The sequence below is a fragment of the Tricharina praecox genome (assembly GCF_024521635.1).
Source record: "Tricharina praecox strain CBS 144465 chromosome Unknown BZA05scaffold_1, whole genome shotgun sequence".
NCBI classification, from domain to species: domain Eukaryota; kingdom Fungi; phylum Ascomycota; class Pezizomycetes; order Pezizales; family Pyronemataceae; genus Tricharina; species Tricharina praecox.
The window spans coordinates 551558-576516 of NW_026250403.1; the positions used below are offsets into that span (position 1 = coordinate 551558).

At 52.6% G+C, this 24959-nt stretch overlaps 6 protein-coding genes across 6 annotated transcripts; 4 read left to right on the plus strand and 2 right to left on the minus strand.

Annotated features, from left to right (window-relative positions):
- Positions 1–31: 31 nt before the first annotated feature.
- Positions 32–2728, minus strand: BZA05DRAFT_5225 (uncharacterized protein). The gene has a single exon (XM_051488392.1). The coding sequence runs from the start codon at positions 2378–2380 to the stop codon at positions 155–157; it is 2226 nt and encodes a 741-aa protein (XP_051344086.1). The 5' UTR covers positions 2381–2728; the 3' UTR covers positions 32–154.
- Positions 2729–8611: 5883 nt separating this feature from the next.
- Positions 8612–10264, plus strand: BZA05DRAFT_440142 (uncharacterized protein; the record flags this gene model as incomplete). The annotated part of the gene is made up of 7 exons (XM_051486579.1): positions 8612–8834; positions 8901–8920; positions 8988–9098; positions 9166–9322; positions 9374–9594; positions 9653–9660; positions 9724–10264. The coding sequence occupies 7 exons, from the start codon at positions 8612–8614 to the stop codon at positions 10262–10264; spliced, it is 1281 nt and encodes a 426-aa protein (XP_051344087.1).
- Positions 10265–12830: 2566 nt separating this feature from the next.
- BZA05DRAFT_381388 (uncharacterized protein) lies at positions 12831–14421 on the minus strand. Its single transcript, XM_051482005.1, has one exon. The coding sequence runs from the start codon at positions 14271–14273 to the stop codon at positions 13128–13130; it is 1146 nt and encodes a 381-aa protein (XP_051344088.1). The 5' UTR covers positions 14274–14421; the 3' UTR covers positions 12831–13127.
- A 2811-nt stretch (positions 14422–17232) lies between these two features.
- On the plus strand, positions 17233–19640 carry BZA05DRAFT_381391 (uncharacterized protein). The gene is made up of 5 exons (XM_051482006.1): positions 17233–17412; positions 17493–17761; positions 17819–18339; positions 18394–18496; positions 18546–19640. Exons 2-5 carry the CDS (start codon positions 17594–17596, stop codon positions 19305–19307), a joined length of 1554 nt encoding a protein of 517 aa, XP_051344089.1. The 5' UTR covers positions 17233–17412; positions 17493–17593; the 3' UTR covers positions 19308–19640.
- A 93-nt stretch (positions 19641–19733) lies between these two features.
- Positions 19734–21207, plus strand: BZA05DRAFT_381395 (putative NADH-ubiquinone oxidoreductase 24 kDa subunit, mitochondrial). The gene is made up of 5 exons (XM_051482007.1): positions 19734–19927; positions 20036–20255; positions 20338–20544; positions 20617–21105; positions 21175–21207. Exons 1-4 carry the CDS (start codon positions 19799–19801, stop codon positions 20970–20972), a joined length of 912 nt encoding a protein of 303 aa, XP_051344090.1. The 5' UTR covers positions 19734–19798; the 3' UTR covers positions 20973–21105; positions 21175–21207.
- Positions 21208–22681: 1474 nt separating this feature from the next.
- On the plus strand, positions 22682–24617 carry BZA05DRAFT_5358 (uncharacterized protein). The gene is made up of 5 exons (XM_051488406.1): positions 22682–23111; positions 23166–23223; positions 23298–23641; positions 23701–23810; positions 23873–24617. Exons 1-5 carry the CDS (start codon positions 22829–22831, stop codon positions 24413–24415), a joined length of 1338 nt encoding a protein of 445 aa, XP_051344091.1. The 5' UTR covers positions 22682–22828; the 3' UTR covers positions 24416–24617.
- Positions 24618–24959: the final 342 nt, after the last annotated feature.

The following is a 24959-nucleotide window of genomic DNA, read 5'->3' on the forward strand; positions in this document are numbered from 1 at the left end:
TCAAGCGTGGAGTTGGATACCCCTGGGGCGTTGTTTTGGGTTTTGTAACGATTTGTTTTCTTGCTTGTTTGTGTAGCGTAGGAGGGGTATTAGTATTTTATAGCTAAAAGTAGCTAGGAAACACGGGCTCTTGAACCTCCCATACAGAACCCATCTATTTCTTTCTCCGTCTACCCGGTCGTATGGGCTCCGGGGTGCCGTATGGATTCCACTTATATCGCTTCCTCACTGATGTAATAATGGGCTGTGGCTTCACCACCTCGCCGACAGCACTCCACCTCTCTTCCGTTCCAATCACCTGAAGCTCGACCACAATCTCTTTACATACACCACAGGAAACATCCGCATAATTTTCCGTTGCACCGTTGCGTACCTGTGAAGTCTCCCAAACCGTATACCAGCACCATTCACAGGCATGGTGTCCGCAAGGATCGTATTCCCATCGAGCGCCGAGATGCAGGGAGTGGCATATCTGACAAGGAATTTCGGGCGGGGGTAAGGGTGCCTCCTGCGGAGAAAATGGCCTTGGACCGGGGAACATCATATGGAGGGCCGGAGATCTTGGAATGAAGGCGGCAGACCCGATCCGTAGCGGGTTGCCTGGAATAGGGGCAAATAAGGCGGCATTTTCGTCCCCGGAAGTGATGCCCTCGCCGCCGCCGCCGAGGTTGTTGATGCCGCAGCCATTGATTTCGGGGCTAGTGCCGAGCGAAAATCGTAGCGGCGATGGCGGTGGTGGAGGTGAACCGGGTTCAAATATTGACGGAGGTGCGTAGTCAAGGGTGGGTGCGGGTGATGGGAGGAGGGGGATCACCACCGATCCTAGGCGAGGCCCTGAGTGGGGAGGGAGCCCGGAATCGGGGGCACTTCTAGACGGAGTGTCGGCCCATGTCAGGGAAGAATGTTCGTTCCTGCGCAGCTCCGCCCGCCATGCCAAGGGCGTGGCGGGCAGGTGCACTGGTGAGCTGCCCTCTGGGTAATAGTAGTCCATATTTCGGCACATACTATCAAGTTCGGGCATTTTGCTCCAGTAGTTGTCGCGCTTTTTTCGTAGCGGTCCGCTCTTTGTCCGCCTAAGCCTCGGCGCAGGAGTCTTCGGACCCGCCCTTGCAAGAGTTCCTATAGCGAATGATTTCCGTCGGCGCACATGAGACGGTGGTGGTGATGACCAGGTCGGCGATAGAGGTGGCGCATTCCAGGTTAGTTCCTCTTCTTGTTCACTGGGCGTTCTCCGGTCTGGGGGTCCTTGGAAGGCCAGAGAACTCTTGCGACGCGAACTTCTCCTGATTTGAGTGGGCGTAACGGCAGTAGCCGCAAAATATTGCACCTGCTTTCCATTCTCTGCTAGAGCCGTATCTCTCAGCCGCCTCTCCTCGTTGGCGCGGAAGGCTCGGAGACTGAGCGGCGGTGTTGCGGGCTCCGTTACATCTGTTCCTCGGTCTCCGGCCCCACCATTGGCCCCAATAGCTTCCTGCGGCACATATGCTTCTTCTTCTTCTTCATCCTCTGTTGTAACCTCAGGAAGGTCTTGATCTGCCTGAGCATCATCTTGGACTGTAATTTCGAGCTCCACGTCAGGTTCCACCCCAACTTCTACATTAGGTTCTCTCTCGGGCTCCACCTCAGGCTCAACCATTGGTTCCGCCACTGCTTCCACGGCCTGATCCAATTCCGGTTCGTGTTCAACTGGACGCCTAAAATCTGCCCATGGTAGCCACACTCGAATAGTATCCCCATCATATATGAGTTCCTCATCCTCCTCCTCCCAACCCTCCTTCAGCATTTCGATACTAGGAAGCACTCTCCACACTTCTGCCCTCGGCTTCCTGGAGCCAGCAACGATCTGAGATTGGCGGGAATCACCAGGGGGTCTAGCCAAAGTGGGAACAGCCGATAAACGTGTTTTGCCGGATCGTCGCGTTCCTTGTCGTATCCCCGCGACACGTGACCGTGACGTCGACGTCGATGGTTGGCGGCCATCTTCCACGTCTTCCCCGGAAACCCCGTCCGCCCTTGAAACGAGTACTGGCGACGATTTGGGATCGGTATCGTTGAGCAATAGGGATTTCTCAACGCGCATTCCTCGTCGTGGTACCGGTGTCCTTCGTGATGATTGCTTGTCTTGTTGTTTGCCATGGCTGCTTTGGCGTTTCTCCTCTTCCACCACCACCACTACCACCGCCTCCTCCTCCTGCTGCTGCTGCTGCTGCATCTCCTGTACCTCCTGTACCTCTTGCACCGCCTTCTCTGCCTCTTCAACCGCCTTCCTTCGTCTTCGTCCACTCGCGTCTCGCTTCAGCCTCGATCCCTCGCACCCCCCTCTCTTCTCCCTTTGTACCGAGTCCCGGAACCGACGAGCAGAACTTAAAAGACTAGCCATGCTTATCCGCTCGCTTCGCTATCTTGCTAGTCTTATTGCCGATCGGTCGTTTTGCTTAAGTCGACGTCGACTGCGTTTGCCGGATGGATATGTAGCAAAGGTTTTCAGCCGTCCAACCCAATATTCCCCGCGAATAATGTTGGAAAATCACGTGTAGACGTGCTTTCCTAGAGGGGAGGTTGTGGAGTAGTCGCAACGACGGTAAGTAAGTAAGTCCTCAGATAGGAAGAATAAATGGTGTTGAAAGGAATAGACGGAATGAGTGATTGAGACGGCTGGAGACGCCTGGAAACCGTCGCTCTCCCCCCTCCATACAGAGATACTTGAGGCGAGGGGGCGGTCTCGTGCAATTGCAGCTCGCTTGCTTACGTACATTGCTAGTGGACTCCTGTTGGCAGGACAACCAACCACGGGGACGTTGGTATGCATACATGCGCAGGTCGCTTCTGTCTACACTATCCCCTCCCAATGATCAAGATTCTCTCGCGCCTGTTCACCCTCTACTCCGGACGTGATTGGCGGCGTCTAGAAGTGGGAGTGGATAATGCGCTATCGCAGCACCGCACGAGTGACAATCCGTGAATACGCGCTCACTGGGCGAAGAGAGCGGCAAAGCAAAAACTTCATCCCCTCGCACAGCGGCCAGGAAGACGACGTTTTTGTTTATGGAGGAAAACCCGAAGGTAAAAAACCTCTCCACGCAAGGGGCAGTATGTCAGTTCGCTCTACTTTTGCCACGCTGTTGTGCTCGTTCTTGACTCTCAACTCTTAACTCTTGAATCTTAAAGGATGGAAAGCGGAGGGGGGGAGGGAAGGTGGAAATAGCTGATGTGAAGAGGAAGAGGAAGGGATGGGTTTTATATGTGGCGCGGGCTTGGGTTTTGAGTTGCACTAGCGTGTAGAATTTGGTGAGTCCAGAATTGAAGCATAAAGTGTAAGCTTGCAAGATCTGGAAGCTTCCGTTGAACCGTCTCCATCCACAGACCGAGTTTCATGCTTAAAATTCTCTTTCCATCATTGAATAGCATATAATCCATCTAGATCATGGCAAAACGCATAGGCCACCCGAGTATCGCCCCAGAATGTAGCTAAGCAGATCAGCAGGATCCGGCGGCTCACTTCCCCGTCCACCACCTGGGCAAACCTGATGATTCACAATGTCAGCGTGGATATTTTGGCCTTGCCGCATGCATCCTCAATCTCGCCGACTTCCGCTAGCTGGGGCTCAAAGCGTATCCAAAATACATGCTTTGCTGCTGTCCAACAACTGATGGATGCGCATTCACTCATTATTACTCGTGCAGTGCTCCGGGAACAATATTCAATACTCCCAGTTTCAGACGCCGCCTACAGCGTCCGGCGAAGAGTAGATATCGACCGTTGGGATGGGGTGGTAGAGGAATGGATATACCTCCTTGCCTAGGTGTTGAGTCTCACGGGGGTGACCGTAGTACCTATCATCCTCTCTCGTCGCGGTGTGTCTCTATAGGTTGGCTGCTATTGCGGCATCAAACTACGCAAGCCTACTCGCGGGAGTGCTCGCGGGAGATTTCATCATGGAAAGTAGCAAAGGCGCTCGCCACCATTCCACCTTTGTGGCTATTTTTTTATTTTTTGTTTTTTGTTTAATCAGTAATTGCCCGCGCGTTTGTCGTTATTCCGTGCTGTGGGAACGTGTTCATGAGAGCTCACTCGTACATCGAGTGACTTCGTCTGATTTCAAACATGTGTCGACACCTTGGAATGTAGCGGCGTTTCCTAAAAAGCAGACTTTTGAGTCGCGGCTAGTGCGATGGTAGTGCTTGCTTGAAATCTCACCAACTTCAACTATAAAATGCTTCTTTCCTCTCAACTCTTCCTCCATTTCTCCTCCACCCATTCACAACAATCGCTATTCACTCTTCAACCTCTTCCTCTCATTCTTTCCCATCCGACACTACTTATTGATTCATGCTACTGACTTATAAATAGTTCTCACCGTCCGATATCGACACCGAGTTTTACCCTTTCCGGTACGTCTTCCCCCCCCCCCCCCCACCTTCTTGTGATTTCCAGGATAACCTTACAGAGCTATCCTCCTCAGCCGTAGCAGCGAGGAACTGAGGGATCCGTGGAGCCGGTCTACAAAGTAGACTGTTGCAGCGCCAATAGACGGATCCAACCCTCGAGGCTGAGCAGAAAAGGTCCAAGGCAGGATGAGGTTTTCTCTTGTGCTGCCGGCACAAGTTCTTTCCCCCTTCCTCTGGGTGGTCCAAGTCGGTCGGTCAAGACTCGACTTACCGACTTGCTCCCCCCGTTGGATGGCCTCGCCGACACCGGGTGACAGTCGGTCTCGTGACGGGGAAGAAAAAAAACAAGAAGTATAACTTGGTTTACTACCTCCCCAAGTTATATGCGGAGGTTTTCTTCCTTTTAAAGGTCTTTCCTCCGGCCATGCATACATGTGAGGCATGCATGGCCTTTGGCCAAAATGTTGTTGCTCTGGCCGCTGTGCGAGACAACGATATTGACGCAGCTGGGCTCGCGGGTTGGTTACTGCTGGGGCCGGTATGCTAGTAGTCGGCGTATGAAGTGGCAAAAGTGCTGACTCGGCAGAGAACTAAATCTTCTCCGATGGTTACAACTTGGCTGTCGTTCGGCGAAGAGTACGGTGTATGTATCGGCGTAATTGACTGCACACTTGATTGATGGCCACTTCCCGTGTCGTGGTCCACTGCTGGTTGCTACCTACCTAGTCATCAACGATAGCTACGAAGTGTTGCTGCTCTGGCCGCTGCGCGAGAGGATTGTTGATGCGAATGTGAATTGTATTGATACCATATAAAGACAGTCTGTACTACGGAAGTAAAAGCGCTGCGCGAGGGAACGAAGTTTTTGGTTTCTACGTATTCGGTTGTGACAATGAGATTCGGGGCTATGGCGTGGGTATTGTAAGGACGTCGCATGCTTTGGTCAGTCAACAAGCCCAGATGTGTGCATTGAACTGCGATATCTCACCCGTAGTGAGAGAGATACGGTGCCTACAGTAGAGCAACAGCCATAGCAAGCACCCTGCGCACGCCCAATAAACAATGCAGCCAGACGCACAAGCGATCATTCGTCGAGCACAGTATTCACCGCCGCAAACTAACCGTTGAAACATTCCGTCTTGCCGCCATAGCTACACGCAAATCCCATCGGTAGCTGCCGTCTTACGACTAGAGGTACGGGAAAGAAAGTAAACCGAGCGGATAGAATCCCGCTGAGAGCTCTGCCGTACGTTATCGGACTTTCAAGCGCCGTGCTGTCACACTGAAGTGAATCGTTTCCTCGTGCGGAAACCAACCAACAGAGTCCAGACCAATGGCGTATGGATGAGCAATGTTGTGCAATTATGATAGCCTGATAGGCGAGCTAGGTATATGGTGGGCTTTGGGGCCATGAATCTGTGCACCGGGGATTTCTCGTAGCCCGTGATCACTAGTGACTAGCCGCTCGATGATGCGAATTTTCGACGGCAGTGGCGGATGATCTGGTGCAACGGGGGGGTATTACCGCATTAGGACAGGAGCCTCCGGTTGCATAGCGCTTCTCCGTGCTGACCGTTGGATATGCATAGTCCCAGCGGTAGTTCACGATCGAGTTTGAGAGTTCGCAGCTCTAGTGATAAGCTGCTGCACGCAATGATCAAACTTGGGCCATTAAAGTTGATCCGAGTCGATCACTCGGTCGACCGGAGAAACCGTAGCCGCGAGGTGTATATGGCTAGCTCACCCTGTGCACCTACCTACTCTTCGTCACTTCATACTTCCAAATCTTGCGCTCACTTCCCTTTCTTATACATCATTTTCTCCTCCCGCCGCATTGCTTCTCTACATTCCCATTCCCTTCTATTGTTCCTTCAAGAGTTGAGAGAAAGCACAACAGCGTGGCATGAGCAGACCAGACGGCCAGAATGTACATCAGTCGATGGGGGTTTTAACCTTTAAGGTTTCCTTCAGAATGAAAACATCATCTGCCTCGATGCTGTGCGAGGAGATAAGGTTTTGTTGGGCGTATTGACCTAGATTGAGGTACTATACATTTGGGGTGTCTCATTCCGGTCGGCCGTGAAGAGAAGCCCATCCTCCCCGCTATATCGTCGGTCATTGCTAGCTCAGCGCGTACGTGAAGGAGGACGGAGATATCCGTGTCATAGTGGTCGTGATTCTCGTAATGCGATGCGGTTTGAGTGCTTCTCGGTGAGGCAATTTGGCTCTGCAACTCCTTTCCAGAATTCATGTTCAGTAGCATACCTCTTCATACACTAGAGAGAGTGGAACTGGGATCCCCTAGTAGTGAGTTGAAGCTTGTCCGATTGGGCGACACGAGACACTCGATCTCGCGCCTGGCAAGCTCCGTCGTAACTAGAGTATCGGCACTCCGGAAGGGGAAGGATGTCTTTCCATGTTGCTGTCGTTGAGCGCCGTCGGGAGAATCTTGGAACACGAGCTCGGTTGATGTTTCTCCACCATCTTGGTCTAGTTCGGACAGTCTGAATCGGTATACCTAGTTCCAAAGGCGGAGGCCGAACTGAAAGCGGTTCGAAAGTCCCCGTTGTGAAGCTACCCCGAGGGCCCTGACCGAATTACAGGGATCTCGGGCCACGATCGTGGCGTTGTGAGAGACAAGCTCTATCGCTGATTATTTTGAGTCGGATGGATCAGACATCCTCCGAGGCTCCGAAGGCCTGGGGGCCATCTGTCTCGGTGTTCTAAGACGACATCGTGACTGTGTAGGAGGTATCTGCACGATGAGACTGTGATCGATTCTTGTGGCTTGTCGTGCCTTACTACGCTTTCAGGTGTTACGTCAGGAGGGCGCTGATACATGTACCTTGGCAGAATGAACCTATTCGGTGAAAGCTACGCCGCTGCCGCCCACAGCTACAGCCTACATACCACCATTTCTCTTCTTTCCTCGTGAAGGGACGACTATCAGCGCGCCCCGAAACGTCGACTGGCCCAACCACAGTGCCTGGATCTATCCATCCCATCCATCCGCCGAAATATCCAGTTCCACATCCTCTCCCATCCCCGCTTTCCCTTGACTCATTGTCGTCTCGCAACCGTCCATTCCAGATCTCCTGCGATAACAACCCCTCCGAAGCAGCAAGGGAGCTCTGAGACTTTCTTCCGTACCTCCAGAGACCACTCCGTCTACTGGTCACCGGTGAGCGAATCGTTCGCCTGTTTCTTTCGTCTCTTCGGCTATCTAGATAAAATGTACTTCTCCGTTTACCCGGTTACAATTCTGTGCCATTCGGCTCGACCACCTCAGCCAAGCCGGATAAGAAGTCCGGAGTGGCTTCTAGTCGATTACTCAACCTGGTCGTGGGGCCTACGCTGATTGTCTCTCCACCAACCAGTCCTACATGGGTTTATGTAGGAGGCTTTGTTTCGAACGGCGACGGGGGATCGAATGGGGGGATTATACATCATGACCAACACGCCGAGCATGAGTGGATCAACACACCCACAAGATCGAAGTCAGTGCCCTACGGACGCTCGTTGAAACAGAAGTTTATGCACGGCCGGAGATGATGACGACGACGAGGATGCATTTATGTAACGGCTGCGGAAATGCTTGCAGGAGGCCGGCGCGCGCACCAACATCTGGGAGCATCGGCAAACGCACTCGAAGAGTTGTCGGACGGTTAGATACCGTGACGCGGAGCTATTGCTGTCGGTGACGAGTCCGTGGGGGTCCGTCCATTCTCCAGCCGACTCGCAGGTATGATGGATGCGAGCCCAGGGCGTTGTCCTGACGATCACTTTAGCGAAAACAAGCTGGGGGGCCGCGTGGGGATGAGACAACCGAGATGCCGCGCCAGTGATCCCAGATCCCATGCCCAATCAGATGGCGCCCCAGGGAAGACGGCTGTCTCCACTTCTGCTGCATGCGCCGCTAAGCAGGGTATCCTTCAGATCGGCAACGAAACGCGGAGATGGCAGAGTATGCTCCTCTAAAAGCTCTCCCTTCCCCTGATTTTCTCTCAGCGATTCCATGGGTTGTGGGGTTGGCTGGCTGGGCCATAGGGGTTAGTATGCTTGGTTACTAGTATACCGCCACGTCTCCCTGGATTCAACTTCGGAAACCCGACCGACCGACCGACACTTCGATGCCCACCCTCGCCCTGAGTATAGTACTACCGAGCATCCAAGTTTCCTACTGGCGAATACACACAGCACTCGCGCGCCTTACTCCGACTCGATGGGTATCAATGGAACCTCAACACTGGCACTCAACGCTGATGGACAGATCGTCGCCGCCGCAACGCCGCCCGCCGGCGTCACATCCAATTTCAACAATCCCGACTGGACGGGCGACAATGTGGTCAAAGCAAATATCGTGGCGCTGTCAACTTCAGCCATCTTTCTAGGACTGAGACTTTACACGAGGGTTTATCTTGTGCGTCAACCGGGACTGGATGACGGTGCGTTTTCCTTCCTTTCTTCCGTAGGATTTCTGAATGACGAGTGCTGATTGGGAGTTCGATCAGTGTTTGTCTTACTCGCATGGGTGCGTGTCAATTCATGCACGGGACGGATGGTGATGGGCATCGTATGTACTGACTAACTCTGTGAAGCTTTTCTCCCTCGCCTTGGGCATCACGACCTGCATAGAGGCGACACGCTATGGATTGGGCTCGCACATATGGGATGTCAAGCTGTCACTCTATAGCCCCCACTTTCTCAAGGTAACCATCTACACTTGTTGTGTTGCACGGCATGTCCGAATGGAATGCATACTAACAGGAACGTCAGCTCGATATTGTCAGCCAAATATTCTACTTTCTAGCCAATATGTTCATCAAATGCTCGATCCTTTACTTCTTGCTACGGGCCTCAGCACGGCTCTCCGGTCCCATCCGTTGGTACCTGTGGAGTCTGCTGACCTTCTCGGTTCTCTACAATATTGCTTGTGAGCATACCTGCCTCTTGACATCACTTCACGGCTGCTAACCGCTGGCAGGCATCTTCAAGATCATTTTCAGCTGCAATCCCGTCCCGGCACTTTGGGACGTAACACTGATGGCCGGCGCCCATTGCGTCAACCCACACCAAACCTTCGTCGCCGTCGCCTGCATCAACGTTGTGACGGATATTCTTGTGCTCATATCGCCACTGCTGTTGTTCATAGGAATAGAGATGCCGGTACGCCAGAAGATTGCCGTGATTGGATTATTGACTATTGTGAGTGCCTACTCTCACTGCCGTCACTGAATATTCGACTGACTAAAATACAATACAGGGTGGACTGTAAGCGCATACTATGCCTCCATCCAATTCCCCCCACTACCACCTGACTAACATTCTTTCTAGAGCCTGCGTCTTCAGTATCATCCGCCTCGTAACTATCGCCCGCCACGACCACCTTGGCGACAACACGCGCTCACTCGTCGCAACCGTTTGCTGGTCCATCCTCGAGGTCGGCAGCGGCTGCGTCTGCGCCTGTGCCGCTTGTTTGAAGCCCTTTTTTCGCCATCACTTCAAGTGGTTTCCTTCTACCAGCTCCTCAAAAATGGCACCTAGCTCCTACGTCCTCGGTTCCCTATCCACACAGAACTGCGAGACTCTGCGTCTGCGCCCCGACGATGGGCCGAATGGCGTCAACACCTCCACCGTCACCACAAATAAGCATAACTTCCAACGCCCAAAACCGGCACGGATCTATCCGCGCCACCTCTTGCCGCAGGGTGCGCCGACGGATAGTAGCCAGGAGGATCTGATAGTACCTGCAGAAGCTAGAAGGGAACGGATTGTGGTTACGGTTACGAGTGATTTCGGAGTGGTCGAAGACAGAGTCGCAAGCCCGGTTGCGCCGGCGGTGGAGGATACGAAGGGTAGGAAGCGGTGGTGGTAGACAGCTATGGGCCTTTGGCGTTTCATGTTTGGCGTTTTCTGTTTACATGGTTTCATGAGGCGTTAGGGTGTATCTCGGTGTGATGTAATGTTGCTCAATACGGATTAATGGATTGAAAGTGCGATTCGACGTTGGGGTTGTCTGTCGTCTTGCAGACCGTTCCGTTTAACCAATTACTCTCCTATGTAATTGGCCACATATGCTGCTCGAGCAAGAGCTGATGTCAGCCGGATTGAAGAGTGTACTCGGGGAAAGCTAAGTTGGAAGCCACCTCAACATTAGCAACACCCTCAACCGTCGTGATCGATCAAGATTGCGACTAGACGAAAGGCTCGTCGTACAATACATACTTCCGCATTCTCAGCCGTCTCGGGTACGGGGGGGGTAGGCGCGAGGTATCCACGCGTCGCGCGTATATCATACACTCCGACGGGACGTGACGGACCCCCGCCGGCACGGGATCGGTGTTTCACGTGGGGAAGCTTAGAGTAAGTACATCTCTTATGTAAGCTCAGCTCTCGGGTAGACACCGAGTAGAGTTACGAGTATATATCCTGCTCGGCCACGCGCCGTGAGTGAATAGCTCATGGGACGAACACCTGCCAGAAGAGCAAAACGTCCAGTAGACAGCGATGTACCTACGCGCCCCCGCCACCAGCGAGGAACTCCTCCCACCTTCTTCACCGCTGTGAGTCAGGATTAATTAGACGCTCGATTTGCTGCTGTATTCGAGTCTTCGACCCGCCGGGTCGGTACTATCTAGTACCCCATGTAGGTATGTGCGCGTTCGCACGCTCTCGCTCTGGGTACGCCTTCACGCATTATCACTCGCGCTGTGCTGCGGGAGCAAATTCGACTTCCGGTTGCAGACCCCGCCTAAAGCGTCCAACAGAGAGGGTGAGCAGGGTGCGGAGGGCGCGGAGGAGATCGGCCATTGTGAAGGAATGGCACGGGGGAGGTATCGGGTCAGGAAACGCGCTTCATGCTCTAGCTTTTCCGCTGGTTGCCCGGGCGGGGCGGAGACGTGCGTGAATGTGTACCCATCGGTTGGTGACAGGAGCAAAACAAAAAACCTCATCCCCTCGCACAGCGGCCAGGAAGACGATGTTTTTTGTTTATAAGGAAAACCCGAAGATAAAAAACCTCTCCATGTGAGGGGCGGTATGTCAGTTCGCTCTGCTCTTGCCACGCTGTTGTGCTCGTTCTTGGCTCTTGAATATTGGCTCTTGACTCTTGACTCTTGACTCTTGACTCTTGACTCTTCACTCTTGACTCTTGGCTCTTGGCTCTTGGCTCTTGGCTCTCGGCTCTCGGCTCTCGACTCTCGACTCTTGACGGATGGAAAGCGGAGGGGGGAGGGGGCGGGGAAGGAGTAGCTGCTGTGAAGAGGAAGAGAAAGGGAGAGGAAAGGAGGGAGGAGGGTATTTATGGGTGGTGCGGGCTTGGAATTAGAGTTGCACTAGCAACATACAATTTGGTGAATCAAGAATTGAAGCATAAAGTGTAAGCTTGCACCGGAAATTTTCGGTCCAGTCCGCCCACGGGCCGAGATTCATTCCATCCTTGATTAGATGTGATATATCTTGATTATGACAAAACCCATACGGTATCCAGGTATATATCACCCCAGACTGTAGCTAAGTATATCGGCACGATCTGGCAGCCCAGTTTCTAACGCTGCCCAAAGCCGCGTCTGCCGTCCGGAATAGAGCATGAGCAGGTGGCAGAAGAGATTGACTATAGGCAATCGGTGGCGGGGTAGAGATACCAGGCCTACGCGCGCCTTGCTCTGTCTTTTCTGCTGGTTGCCCGGGCGGTGGGCGGGGCAGTGGGGTGACGGATCAGGCCGATCTACCTACAGCCTGGGCGATATTCGGACAGTGTAAGCATTTTCGTCATATAGATAGATCGCATACAACTTTTCAATGATGGAACAAAACTGACGAGAATTTCGTCTCCGTCCCCGTCCGTGGGCGGAGACCGAAGCTTTCCGGTGCAAGCTTACACTCCATGATCCAATCTTCGACCCCCCAAATTCTCTATGAGAGCGAACTGACATACCGCCCCTTACGTGGAGAGGTTTTTTACCTTCGGGTTTTCCTCTGTAATAAAAATATCATCCTCCTGGCCGCTGTGCGAGGGGATGAGGTTTTTTATGTACGAAGCGAAGGGGCGGTTATATTACAGCAAGCTCGTCAATATCCTTCGGCGGATAGCTATCCGGATGGGACCTTGGGTGGATCGGCTCGGCATGGAAAGCTCGACCGGGCGATGAGCGGACTGGGGCAGAATCCAGATGGGAGTTCAACCCGTGGAATCCTTAAGCCTGACGCTGCTACCGATGGTCGGTGTGGCTTGTGGGGTGGAGGTTGTTGTTTACGGCGTGGGGTCCCCCACCACATCACTGAACTGCACTGGATGTCGTTCGTGCATTGGTCAGTGTGGGCTGTGTGAGCCCGAGATGGGGATCCGCCCGAACCCCCAGCACCCGTCCTTCACAAACCCTTGAACACTTGGATTGTATATAGGCCTGCACTTTGGAGTTGAACTTGATAACACAATTGCCTCCTAGTGATGGATAGGGTATAGATATCAGTGACGCCTGCATGGTCATTCAGGACCTTAGCGCTTCAGCGTCTATAACTCATTTTCCTACTGCAGTTGCTTATCTTCAGATCAAACGCGTTCTTTTCCTTAGACTTCAGTCTCCAGCTTAGCGGACCGCCCCCGCGTATAGTTACATAATCTACCGCGCAGTGATGGATATACGAAATCAAAACCAGAAATCAACGAACACGAGAAACGATAGTACATCCCACGTACGTGTTAAGGCAGATTTTATGTTCATACCCGGCGGCAGCCATTACCATGCAGACTGCTGAGAGGCCTTGAAGCTGTAGTCTCCCCCGAACTCGACCGCAGCACCTTCAAAGGTCGTGTCCTCGACCAAATCCCATCCCAGACCCCAGCCCCTCTGGAAAGCTTTGACTCTGACATACCCCTCGAAGGTTTCATACGCATAGGTATTACCATGTCCATCTGCAAGCGGGCAGCACAATCCCAGCCACCCCTCATGGTTTGGTGGCGCAGAGACTTCAACCACCAGCTTCTTGGATAGCGACGCCATCTCAAACCGCGCGGTGCCCTTCTTCGAGTTGATTGTCTCGCCTGCGAACGGGGTCGCGCAGCAGAATGGCATCAAGGTGAAAGGTGGACGAAGACTCCACTGGATCTTCTCGGACCTGTAGCCGAGGAGGTACGCCTTCTGACCCATGATCTTGCCGCCGGCCAAACAGAACGTGCGGAGTCCCTCGGCCTTCAGGGGTTTCGAGAAACTCTGGACCCACGTCCAACCGGCAGGAAACGAAACGCCCCAATTCTTTTCCAGGTGCGCAATTCCGGTGCCCTTCTCGACGACGACACCGTCGCGGCGGATATCGTACTCGGCCGAAGACGCGGTCGAGAAGACATTCCAATGAAGCGGCAGAAGGAAAGTCAGGACCGAGAAAATGCCTTCCGGCGTCGACAATTTGTCTCCTGCAGACCACGGCGTGCGTTGCGTGATATCAATAGACACCTCGATCTTGCCCTCCGCGGTATCCAGCTCGAGCCTGTACCGCTGCTCGTCGCGACATACTCTGTAGGTGCCCTCGACTCCGTCGCCTTTCGCGACTCGGCCGAATTCCTGCGTGCCGTCGTTGGGGTGTGTGGGTCCAGCCGTTTCCGCGATGTGCGGGAACTTGTCTACAACGATACGGTTGTTGCCGCCGCGAGGGAAAAGCGAGAAATGCACGAGATGGGGCCGATCGGTAGCGGAGAAAACGGATGAAAATATAAGGAGGATTGTGGATCCTGTCGCGGTGACGATTCGCGTGTAGTATCCCTCGAATGGGGCTCCGGGGTGCGACGCGTAATCGTCTGTCTTGGGAAGGAATCTAGCAAGAGGGGTGAGGTTGAGGAGGAGTTTGAAAGGCTCCACGAGTAGCGACTTCAATACGGAGAAAGCCATTGTTGTCGACTGTCAACTTGTGATTGTCGAAGTCAAGTCTGGAGAATGAAGAGAGCCCGGCTGGGAGAGTGCGAGGAAGTTGGCCGATGATGTCATTCCAGGCTAACTGCAACTTGCACCACTGTCCTCCACTTGTGGTCACTCGAGGACCAATGAACCTAGCCAAGGCTCTTTGTCGAGTGAGAGGAGGTGAAGTCTCCAGATGGGTCAACTTGTCATGTGCGACTAATTATGACAGAAATGGAAAGGGAAGTGAAGTTATGCCTACAGTGGAACTATGGGACATCTCAGTGTTAATTGACACTTCGAGAAGCAAGCGGAAACGATCACCCGAACTGACAAAGCATCAAGCGTCAGCGTCTAGAAGAAGCACCAGAAGGGCGTGTCTCATAACAATTGTAAGGCTATTCCTCCATCTGTGGTACTATGAGGCATATATATCACCTGATCACCGAGAACTCAATCATGGAAGGTATTAAAACAAAAGGCTCCCTACGCTCCGAAGCTTCAAAGGCTAAGCCTGGCCGCCCGTGGACGAGATTTTCTGTACCCCCGCCGATCAGGAGCGTGAGGGAAAGGGCATCAAGATGCATACTAAAGTTTCGCGAAGATGCAGCTCCTTGACTGTCCAGAGGAGCCAAGATGTGTGTTTCCGGTGGGTGACTACAGGGGGAAATTATCGGGGTGCTGTTGGCATCAGATGATGAATCCGACAAACAGTATCATATTCACAGGAAGATTTTGATCACAAATAAACACCGAACCCATAACTTGGAACAGGGCGGGTAGCTCGGTATGAATGAAGTGGATGTTCGGATATGGCGTTGCTTTTCTTGGGTAGCAACGGGGTGGTCCAGTTCGAGAGCATAGCCTTCGGAACCGTGACCAAACCGTATGATCCGACAACGTAAGGCTGAATATTCAGTGTTAAATGCACGCACATGCACATGTACCATTGTGCGGTTTCTGGAGCTTTCTTGAATATCTGAGCCATGGTACTACCAAAATCGGAAACGATCCCGGAACCTCGCAACCCACCGCACTCTCTACCAGCTTACAATCCTCAGCGGCGATCCACCCTCTCTCGCTTCCGCAGTTACCATGTCCAAGGTGCATCTTCTATCGTGGTTGTGATACGCCTCATGTATTCGGGTCTTTATCCATGAACATTAATAAACACAAAACATAATTCGTGGTACTCGCGTGGGGTTCAAATCGTCTACAAGCACATGTGGGGCGTAGATATGGAAGCTGTCTGATTCCCGGTGATTCTGGTCCTTCAGCTGTACCCAAACCCCGACCCCACCACACCACCGAATCAGAGGCTTTCGATTCAGGGCCGGGTTGTCGAGTACAAGCCACCAGACAGTGACTGGCTCTTACCGCAGAAAAATATCCAGAGGGCCAGTTATCGGTCGAGACTCGTCGACGAGTTGGTAATGCTGACGTGACGGCCAGTTGCAGAGATAGAGCCTGTTGGAGACCGATACGATCGACACCAGTCCGCACCACCGGCAATCTGCATAATTCGAAGGCATAAGCACTGTAACTGCCGTATACCGCTGCAGGAACGGTTCCAGAGCAAGGGCATCGGATCAATTGCTGAGAACGAAAGATGATATATGGCACACCTCTCGAGTACCCGGGTTCTTGCGTGGAGAGTATGTAACTCACCGTGAATTCGGCGAATAGAAGGAGATTTAGTCAATCATGGAGGATGCTGCCAAAAGGCTGTTTTTTGTTATGGCATCTAAATCGAGCAAAGAAACGATCAGTCCAATCCAGATTCACCAGGCAATGCTGGAGCTCAGTGGGAGAAACATTGCATAATTGTGTGTATTATGTACCTTATGAGCCGAGCTGTCAATCAAGTCTTTACATACCGTGAGGGAGCTCACCGACTGTAGGTGTTGCGAGATCAATGATGAGACTGATGAAATGTGCCGACTTGGCTTCGGCGATGCAGGCATTCTTGTTGAAGCGAAGGAGTAAAACGGGTAATGTGCGGTCGTGCCATTACCGACGTCGATACTCTAAAATACTTTTTTAAACGGTTTTTATCGCCCATGTACCCCTCAAGCGCCAAAATATCGCCCATGTACCCCTCTATCCTCGATGTACCCCACACAAAATTTCATAATTAAAGTAGGTAGGGGAATTCTCCACCACAACAAAACAGATTTTAGTTCTACCTCCATATGTGGCTGCCTTTTTCTGGGGAAAGGTATAGAATGCCCGCGGTGGAGCTAAACCGATACCCGGTGCCCTCGTCGGTACGCAAAACCCTCACCAGCAAGATACTCTCACCAGCCAGATACTCTCACCAGCCAGCCACAGCAATGCTGCTGAAAGTGAGATAGAAAAACAATGCACCCCGAGATATTGTAGTATTATCATCGAAATAATTTTACTGAGAATTTCCGTGTATTGCATAACTGTGTAATGGCCAATTTGTCTCCAGTCGCGCGTTGTAAACAGCGTAGACCAGATGAGTGGAATTTGCGCTTGAGTCATAAAAGTTACTGACTCGCTATGCGCACATCTAGTGACTTGTCATTAAGATGGATTAACTCGCCACTAAAGTTAATGGACCCGCCACTTAATTGGATTGACTCGTCACTGAAATACCAACCAAAAATTTACTTCTCAACCGATAGAACATATAACCCCCGAAAAAAATCGTTATAAAAATTGGAAAAGCAGCACCATAGCGAGCTTCAGTGCTTCAATAACATAGAAAATGTGGTGGAGAAACAAAATCTGTTTTTTTGTGGTGGAGAATTCCCCTACTTTAATTATGAAATTTTGTGTGGGGTACATCGAGGATAGAGGGGTACATGGGCGATAAAAGCCGTTTTTAAAATCCATCCGCATTAGGCCAGCAGCATCCATATGGGTCTTTGCAGTGAAGGTGTGGCCCGGTCCCTACTAATATTTGCCGTAACTCGGCCGTGTCTACCCTTTCCTCTCCTTCTCGACTCGTCCGCCCTTGTTCTCCTTCCTCGTTACCTATTCATATGTACTCATCTCAGTCTTCATCGCCATCTCATACTTAATATACCTCTTTTACCTCCTTCTGATCTCTAATTGATCTTCCCGCCTGGTACAGCCAAGATTTAGACGTCAAATATTACAGCCAGTGAGTATCTGTCCACGTATCCTATTGCCCCTCGATTGTCCTGCAATCATCTTGTGAGAATCCGGACTTATACCGCTCAGTACTCTTCAAATAGTCCTGATTTCACTACGGATTTACGCTCCTCCTAGATACACAAGTCGACTAATCATACGTCCCTAATATCTGATCTACCAACACAAAAATGACAATTCAGTACCGTACCCCAGAGATGCCAAATCATGGAGAGAGCTTGGAAAGCCTTATACACAAGATTCGACAGACAAAGCACATTTTGGACATGCAGTTCTCCAATCCGACTGGCGGACGACCACTGGGAGCGGGGTGGAGTGATCCCACCTTCGATCCAAAGGTATCTCAGCATCCAGTTCCTGTTGAGGGCCTCGACTATTGAAGCTGACCTGCGCAGCTTCATCTATCACTAGATCAGCAGCCTGAATCGAAGTACACCTTCGAAGAACTTGGAATCCAGCAGCCGGGCTCTGCTACTTCAGCGGTTGCCGCTACTTCAACGTTTCCGCTTTTCACCCCCGAGTCGATTCCTCTCATACGCAAAGCTCTCCTCAATCCACGATATCTTGATGAAACCGCCGCTATCTTTGGTTCCAAGACATTGATAGTTCGTAACACTGCCGCTTACTCTCCTTTCTTTCGCCGTATGTGGAGTCATCCATCCGTCGTCCACAAACTCTCACAGGCTGCCGGCGTTTCCCTCGAACCTGTAATGGAAACCATGGAACTCGGCCATGCAAATATTCAGTTCGATTTTGCTAGCTGCGCTGGCATGACGAGGGAAGAGACGTTGAACAACGTGGCTCATCAGTTGACCTCCGGGCGGTTCGCGATTCCTGGAACAACCCAAGCCAAAGATAGCAGATCGTCAGGAGAAATCGACAAAGCTGCTGCTAAGAAGAGTTTGATACCTTGGCAGTAAGCTTACGTTCCATTTCATCCCCTGGAGACCAACTAAACGCTTCTCTGCAGCTTCGATTCTTACCCTTGGGTATGCGTCGCCATGGTGAGTGACACTTCAGACATGGTCGGTGGAGAAACCGTCATTCGATGCGGCGATAATCGGCTCGTTGGGGTAGGTAATCCATCCGTTTTTATTTATTTTTACTGAGTTTTGGTCATAGATTGCACAACCCGGTATGGGAAGTGCCATGATGCTGCAAGGTGGTCTCGTGAAGCATCTGGCATTGCCCGCCACATCTCTCCTCGACGATCGAATCACTATCGTCACATCGTATCGAGCCAAGGCCATTGGCATTTACGATTCATCGTTCATGAGCAACATCCGTGTTTATTCGGATCTCCAGGAGCTCTATCGTCAATGGGTAGATTACCGCCTCAACCGTTTGGAACCCGGAATAAAGAGCCTCCAGGACAAACGACGACACGTCAAAACCTTTGATGAACAAGATCTACAAGAAGAAGCCGAGGAACGAATAGTCCTCAAGGAATACGCTAAGCGCACCTTGAGACAGATGGTTCCCGAATCGATTGTGCATCCCCTTGTCGATCGCCTGGGTTGCGCCCTGTTCTATGATGCTCGAGACGACTATGTCAGTGGCATCTTGTTCGAAGGTCCTCCGAGGCCTTGCCAACTTTGCAAAATTCCTGGGGCTGTAATCGAAAAGGTTCACCTTACTGTGTGCCTTGAGAGATACACCTGGAGACCAGATAGTCCCCTCTGGAGCGATTGCTACGATACCAGCATCGTTTTGAAGGAGAATGGGCTCGAAGCCCAGAAGCGCATGGAAGAGTTGCAGGTCAAAGAAGTCTTCAACAAATGGAAGTCTGAATGCAGACCGTGGGGAATCGTCGATGAGTTTGCAGTGCAAGGATTGGGAGAATATATCCTGGAATTTCTGGAGCTGTGTGGGTTTGAATTTTAGGTGCTCTCGAAGTTGTTTTCTTAATCTCTGCCTTTTCCTCCTTTGTTTAATGAACTTTCTATTTGATGTCTAGGAGGGTCTTTTTCTGTTTTAATTTGCCGCTCGGATCTGATTTTCTTGAAAGTGAAGGCCGATGGAGTAGGGTGTATTTATTTTTGGTGATCTTCAACGGGCTGGAGATTTCTCTGATATGGTGTGAGGAGTTCTCTTTCATGTATATTTGTCAGTTATATAAATTTTGATGTGTATGTATGAGTGTACGCATACATGCCTTACAAACTGGAGAGCGAATTTTTTTTTGCAGCTCTGCCGGTATGCGGAAAACATCAGCAATATCGAGTGAGCGGCTGTGAAGACAAGTCTTGGCCGATATTACCCGCCAATCATATGTTGGTCAAATCCCGACTAAGCAGTGTTTAGCGGCGAAGGACATCACCAACTCTCGCCTCTACCTACCAATCTCCCCTCATCCACCACCAAACGCCATAACCATGTCGCTGAGGCTCCCCACCCGTCTTCTTCTGTCCGGAACTCGTCGACGGGTTGTCGCCCTTCCTGTTCGGAAATTAACCCGCGCCTTCTCGGAATGCGGCGTTCGACGATCGGATGCTCTCCAGGTGGTGTGTGATCCCACTCCTCGCACCTCTTTCGCTGCTCTCTGTGCGGGAGAGCTGTGTTGTTTCCGGGAGCTCGAGGGAGATTGAGCTGTGCGCTGACGACCGGGGCAGCACAGAAACACACCGGACAACAATCCCTCGATCCCCTTCAAGTTTACCGAACAGAACCTTCGCCTCATCGATGAGATTCTGAAGCGCTACCCGCCGCAGTACAAGAAGGCGGCGACTATGCCGCTGCTGGACCTGGGTCAGCGCCAACATGGATTCTGCTCCATCTCGGTCATGAATGAGGTGGCGAGGCTTGTGGAGATTCCGCCGATGAGAGTTTACGGTGTGTGGCGACTATGATGGGAGAGCGGGAGAGGATGGTGGGGTCGGAATAAGGGCAATAGGCTGATTGTCGGAGTGAACAGAGGTCGCTACTTTCTACACCATGTACAACCGTGAGAAAGTCGGAAAGTACCACCTGCAGGTGTGCACGACCACACCGTGCATGCTCCAGAACTCGGACGCGGTCATGAAGGCGATCACGGAGCATCTCGGCATCACCCCCGGCCACAGCACCGAGGACGGCGTGTTCACCTTCTCCGAGGTTGAATGTCTCGGCGCCTGCGTCAACGGTAATCCCGCTCGCCCTCGTGGCTGCTCCCCTCCCTTCCCTCCGTCAGCTAACGCGATGTGATGTCGTATAGCTCCCATGGTCCAGATCAACGACGACTTCTACGAGGACCTGACGGCCGAGTCGGTAGTGCAGCTCCTGAACGCGCTCAAGGCCGCCGCCGACTCCCTGCCGAAGCAGTTGCCGATGTGGGATGAGCCCGCGCCGACGGGCGCCACCAACGGAAAGGGTACCGGTGCCGAAACGGGCAAGGACGCCGGTGTCAAGTCCGGCAAGGGCATCAACACAGGCAAGGGACGCAAGGTCGGCGCCGTACAGATTCCTCCTCCCGGACCCCTCAGTGGTCGGCAGACGTGCGAGAACAGCGCGGGTCTCACCAACCTGACGAGTCGCAAGTGGGGGCCGGAGGTGTTCAGGAAGGACTTGTAGATGGATGTGCGAGGGCGCGGAGAGGCGGACCTGTGTATAGACAATTGATGGCCAATGTATGCGCAAAATAATTGGGCAGGGCATTCATGTCTCTCGTGTCTTGGGACCCCTCACAATGGGAGGGCTCGGGCTGCCTAGATAGCAGCATTAATCCCCACCATCCGACCGAAACGTACATACCACTGCTAAGTACCGGGACTTACATATCAATTGCCAAACGCTGCCATTGCCATCTCCAATTTCAAGGCCAAAGCTTCAATCTACATACTTTGTACTCGATCTCACGAGTCACGCTGGCGGCATTTTCCGGCAGAAGTGGGGTTTTCCATGCAGCGTCCCTCGCTTCGTTTCGGCGGCGCAACGCGCTCCTTCGTTGGTAAGCACGAGCCGCTAGCTAGGAGGCTAGGTAGTGATTTGTACTGGGATACCGTAGAGTACCGTATTGCTCCCCGCCCTATGTACCAGTGACGCCATCGACAGTCTTCCGGGTGGGTTGACTCGACGATACGGATTTGGGGGGTTCTCGAGCTTCACTTTTCTAATCCACATGGGGAACGGCAGTGCCAACTGCCAATTGCCAACGACGAGGGAGGGTGGAGGGTGGGTTAATAGTCCATCCAGGCCATCGATCCACCTCATATGTAAATACCGGGCTTGATATGTAATCCGGCGTGCTGCGGTGCAACACGCGCCGCGGATGTGAAAGCAACGGGTGGTACTTTTTCCTCCCTTCCGGTGCCGGTGACGGTGACGGTGACCGGGGCCGGGAAGGTGTGATCGATGTTGATGCGTGATGAGTCTTCTCGTAATTCACCACCGACGACCTGCGTGGGATTTGGGATTTGGGATTTGGGATTTGGGATCTAAAGAAAGCGGGGCAGGTAACTATCATACTCGTTCAATAGGTAGGCACCGTGTCTACCGGTATGTAGGCAATCCTGTCCGCCTGATCTTGCGGTTGGGTTCGTTGTCGTCGATTTGCTGGCAGGCCGGGAAAAAGCTGAAGATAATACCAAGGGAACCCATCTACCTGCTTGTCTACCTGTCTACCTGTCTATCTACAGCTTCGTGCGTGGCAGCCAGCCAGCCACGGCGATACCCTATCCGCGAGTAAGTTACGTAGGCTAAGCCGTTCCCTGAAACAGCAAGGGTATGCGAGCGAACATGGAGCTCCCGGTGCTCGCAGAACGACTTTGTAAGCCCCGATGTCGATGCTGGATCCTCCACCAACAGTCTCTGTGACTCGGGAGAGGGGGTGAGGAGATTGTCTGAGGTATCGATGTGCACTTTGGCCCTGGGTTACCTACATTATCACGATTGGGCCTTTTGCGGGAGGAAAGAGGGAAATGTCGTGTGCAGTATCATACCTGCTAGTCAGATAGAGTACCAGTATGTGTACATGTCCACTACACTACGGACGGAAGTGATGATGCCGGTCCATGTCCTCTCGTTCGATCTCCGCCGCGCCCTAGCTAACGCAGACTCCGTTGGGACCTCTCCTCTCCTCTCGGATCGAATCCGCTCTGGTGGCGCGACGATCAGTAATGGTTATGGTGGTTGACTAAGAACGGGCAGCTAAAACATCGATTCAGCTCAGGTTCCGTCATACCCATACCTCCGTGTCAGGTCCGGTCCCAAACTCCGTGACTTCCGGCTTTCCCACCACCTCGATAGATACTTCTCCACCCTTCCAACGTACATACACACTCACACACACTCACACACGTGCTCCTGGGTGATCGTAACATGCGAATATCTCCTCCACCTCATCCCCCACCTACAACATCACCGCCTCCCTTGACGCTCCTACACACCGCCGCCGTTCCGCCGCTCGCCACCACCACCACTACAAGCCGATGGCGCACCTCCGCCGCCCCGTGGTCATCTTCCTCAGCGTGCTGTTAGTGCTAGGGCTGTGGCATATCGCGATAGCGGGCCGCGTATCGCCCGACGCGTGGAGCCGCGGCGAATACGCTGGCGCCGAGAAGGCGCTGTCGGGGTGGAGCGCGGGCGTGTGCAAGACCACCGGCGTGTGTGCGAATTGGCTCGCCCGTCCCGGGGATCAGCCCGGCGAGATCGTCGGTGACAAGAAAGTAAAGAAGAAGTTGAGGAGGGCGCCGGAGTTCGTGCTGGATTATGGTGGGTGAGCCCCGAAAGGCTAGGGGAAGAACGAGGGCTGATCGAGGCGCGCAGCTCCGTATGTTTATCTACATAGTGAGGAGAAGTTTATGCCCGGTGATATTGGCGAACAGTAAGTGCCCCCCCCCCCCCCCCCCCCCCCAGCTCGAGCGGGAGGATTCATAGCTGATGTGTGCGGGGAAATAGTCTACTACATACCACTCCGTTCCTAAACTACACGCCGATAGCTTCCCCTAGCGGCCATGCGACACTCCAGAATCTGGACGGATACAATACATTTGGCGACCACGTCTACCTCACATCCGACGATGACCCTTCGAATCCACCATCGTGGTTGCGCGGAGACCGTAACGTTCCGTCTAGCACCTCAGGTAGCAAGGACGATATCGGATTGAGTGCTGCTCCGGGAATCATCATTTGGACGGAGAAGGAAGGAGGAATTGTGGATGCTTTCTACTTTTACTTCTACAGCTTCAATCTGGGGAATACGGTTGCTGGATGGAGGTTTGGGAATCATGTTGGAGACTGGGGTGAGCACACACCATGGGGGAACCGATATGCCACGGTTGCTGACGATGTGATCGAACAGAGCATACCGTTGTGCGGTTCGTCGACGGCCAGCCGGTGAGCATGTTCTTCAGCGAGCATAGTGGCGGCGCAGCGTATGAGTACGCTGTCGTCGAGAAGATCGGCAAAAGGGTAAGCCGCTCCAACCTGCCCGGATTTTGACTCGTGCAGCGCGCCCTAACCATCCCCCACAGCCCGTGACCTACTCGGCGCGCGGATCCCACGCCAACTACGCCACTCCAGGCCCCCACTACTATGCAATCCCCCTCCACCTACTCGCAGACCACACGAACAAAGGTCATCTCTGGGACCCGGTGAAGAACAACTACATGTACCACTACGACATATCGACGGACGTTCTCACACCAGACGTCGACAACGCACGGGCTCCCGTAGCCTGGTTCCACTACGAGGGCCGCTGGGGTGACCGCTTCTACCCACTCGACGACCGCCGACAATACCGCGTCGCCGGATACCTCGCATACGTCAATGGCCCCACCGGTCCGAAGATGAAGAACCTCGACCGCGTCGAGATCTGCCAGAACGAGGGGATCTGCGTGGTCCAGCCCAGCCTGACATATCGCCTCGAGGGAGTCAAGGGCCCCGTCTCGGAGGGCGACAATGAGTGGTATGAGGAGATGATGCGCGGCGATCAGGGCGATGTCAAGGTCGAGTTTGGGGGGAAGGCCAGTGAGGCTGATGTCGAAGAGACGGATTTTAAGAGGCGCGAAGGATAGAAGGATAGAAGGATAGAAGGTAGCCCTCGAGGATTTTTGGTTTTTCCGTTTGCTTTGTGCTTTGGGTCGAAAGGATTCCCATAGACGACCCCCGTTACTCTCTACACGCATCTGTATCATAAGTTTTTGGATTTTTTTGGCATTCTGTTCTGGAGGGAAGTGTGTGTGTGTTTTCTTGGGTTCTTTTTGAATTGGATTGGATTGGATTGGGTTGATCATTGGATTGGATTGTTTTGGCATGATAGATACTAACTGACGTATCTGCATTTTCTCGGGAGGAATTGTTTGTTTTGAGCGCTGGTTTTTTTTTGTCTTTCTGTTTTCTGTTGAACTTTCTGTTTTCTGTTGGACTTTCTGTTTTATGTTGGACTTTCTGTTTTCTGTTGGACTTTCTGTATGACGTTATGGCATTATCGCTTTGGGATTTTGGGATGAACGGCTGCTTGCTCACTGCTCAGTGTATAAATTGGACTCTCGATCACACATTGCACGCTCGTTCTTGCTCTCTCTCTCTCTCTCCCTTTGTTTGTGAATTTGTCTATGA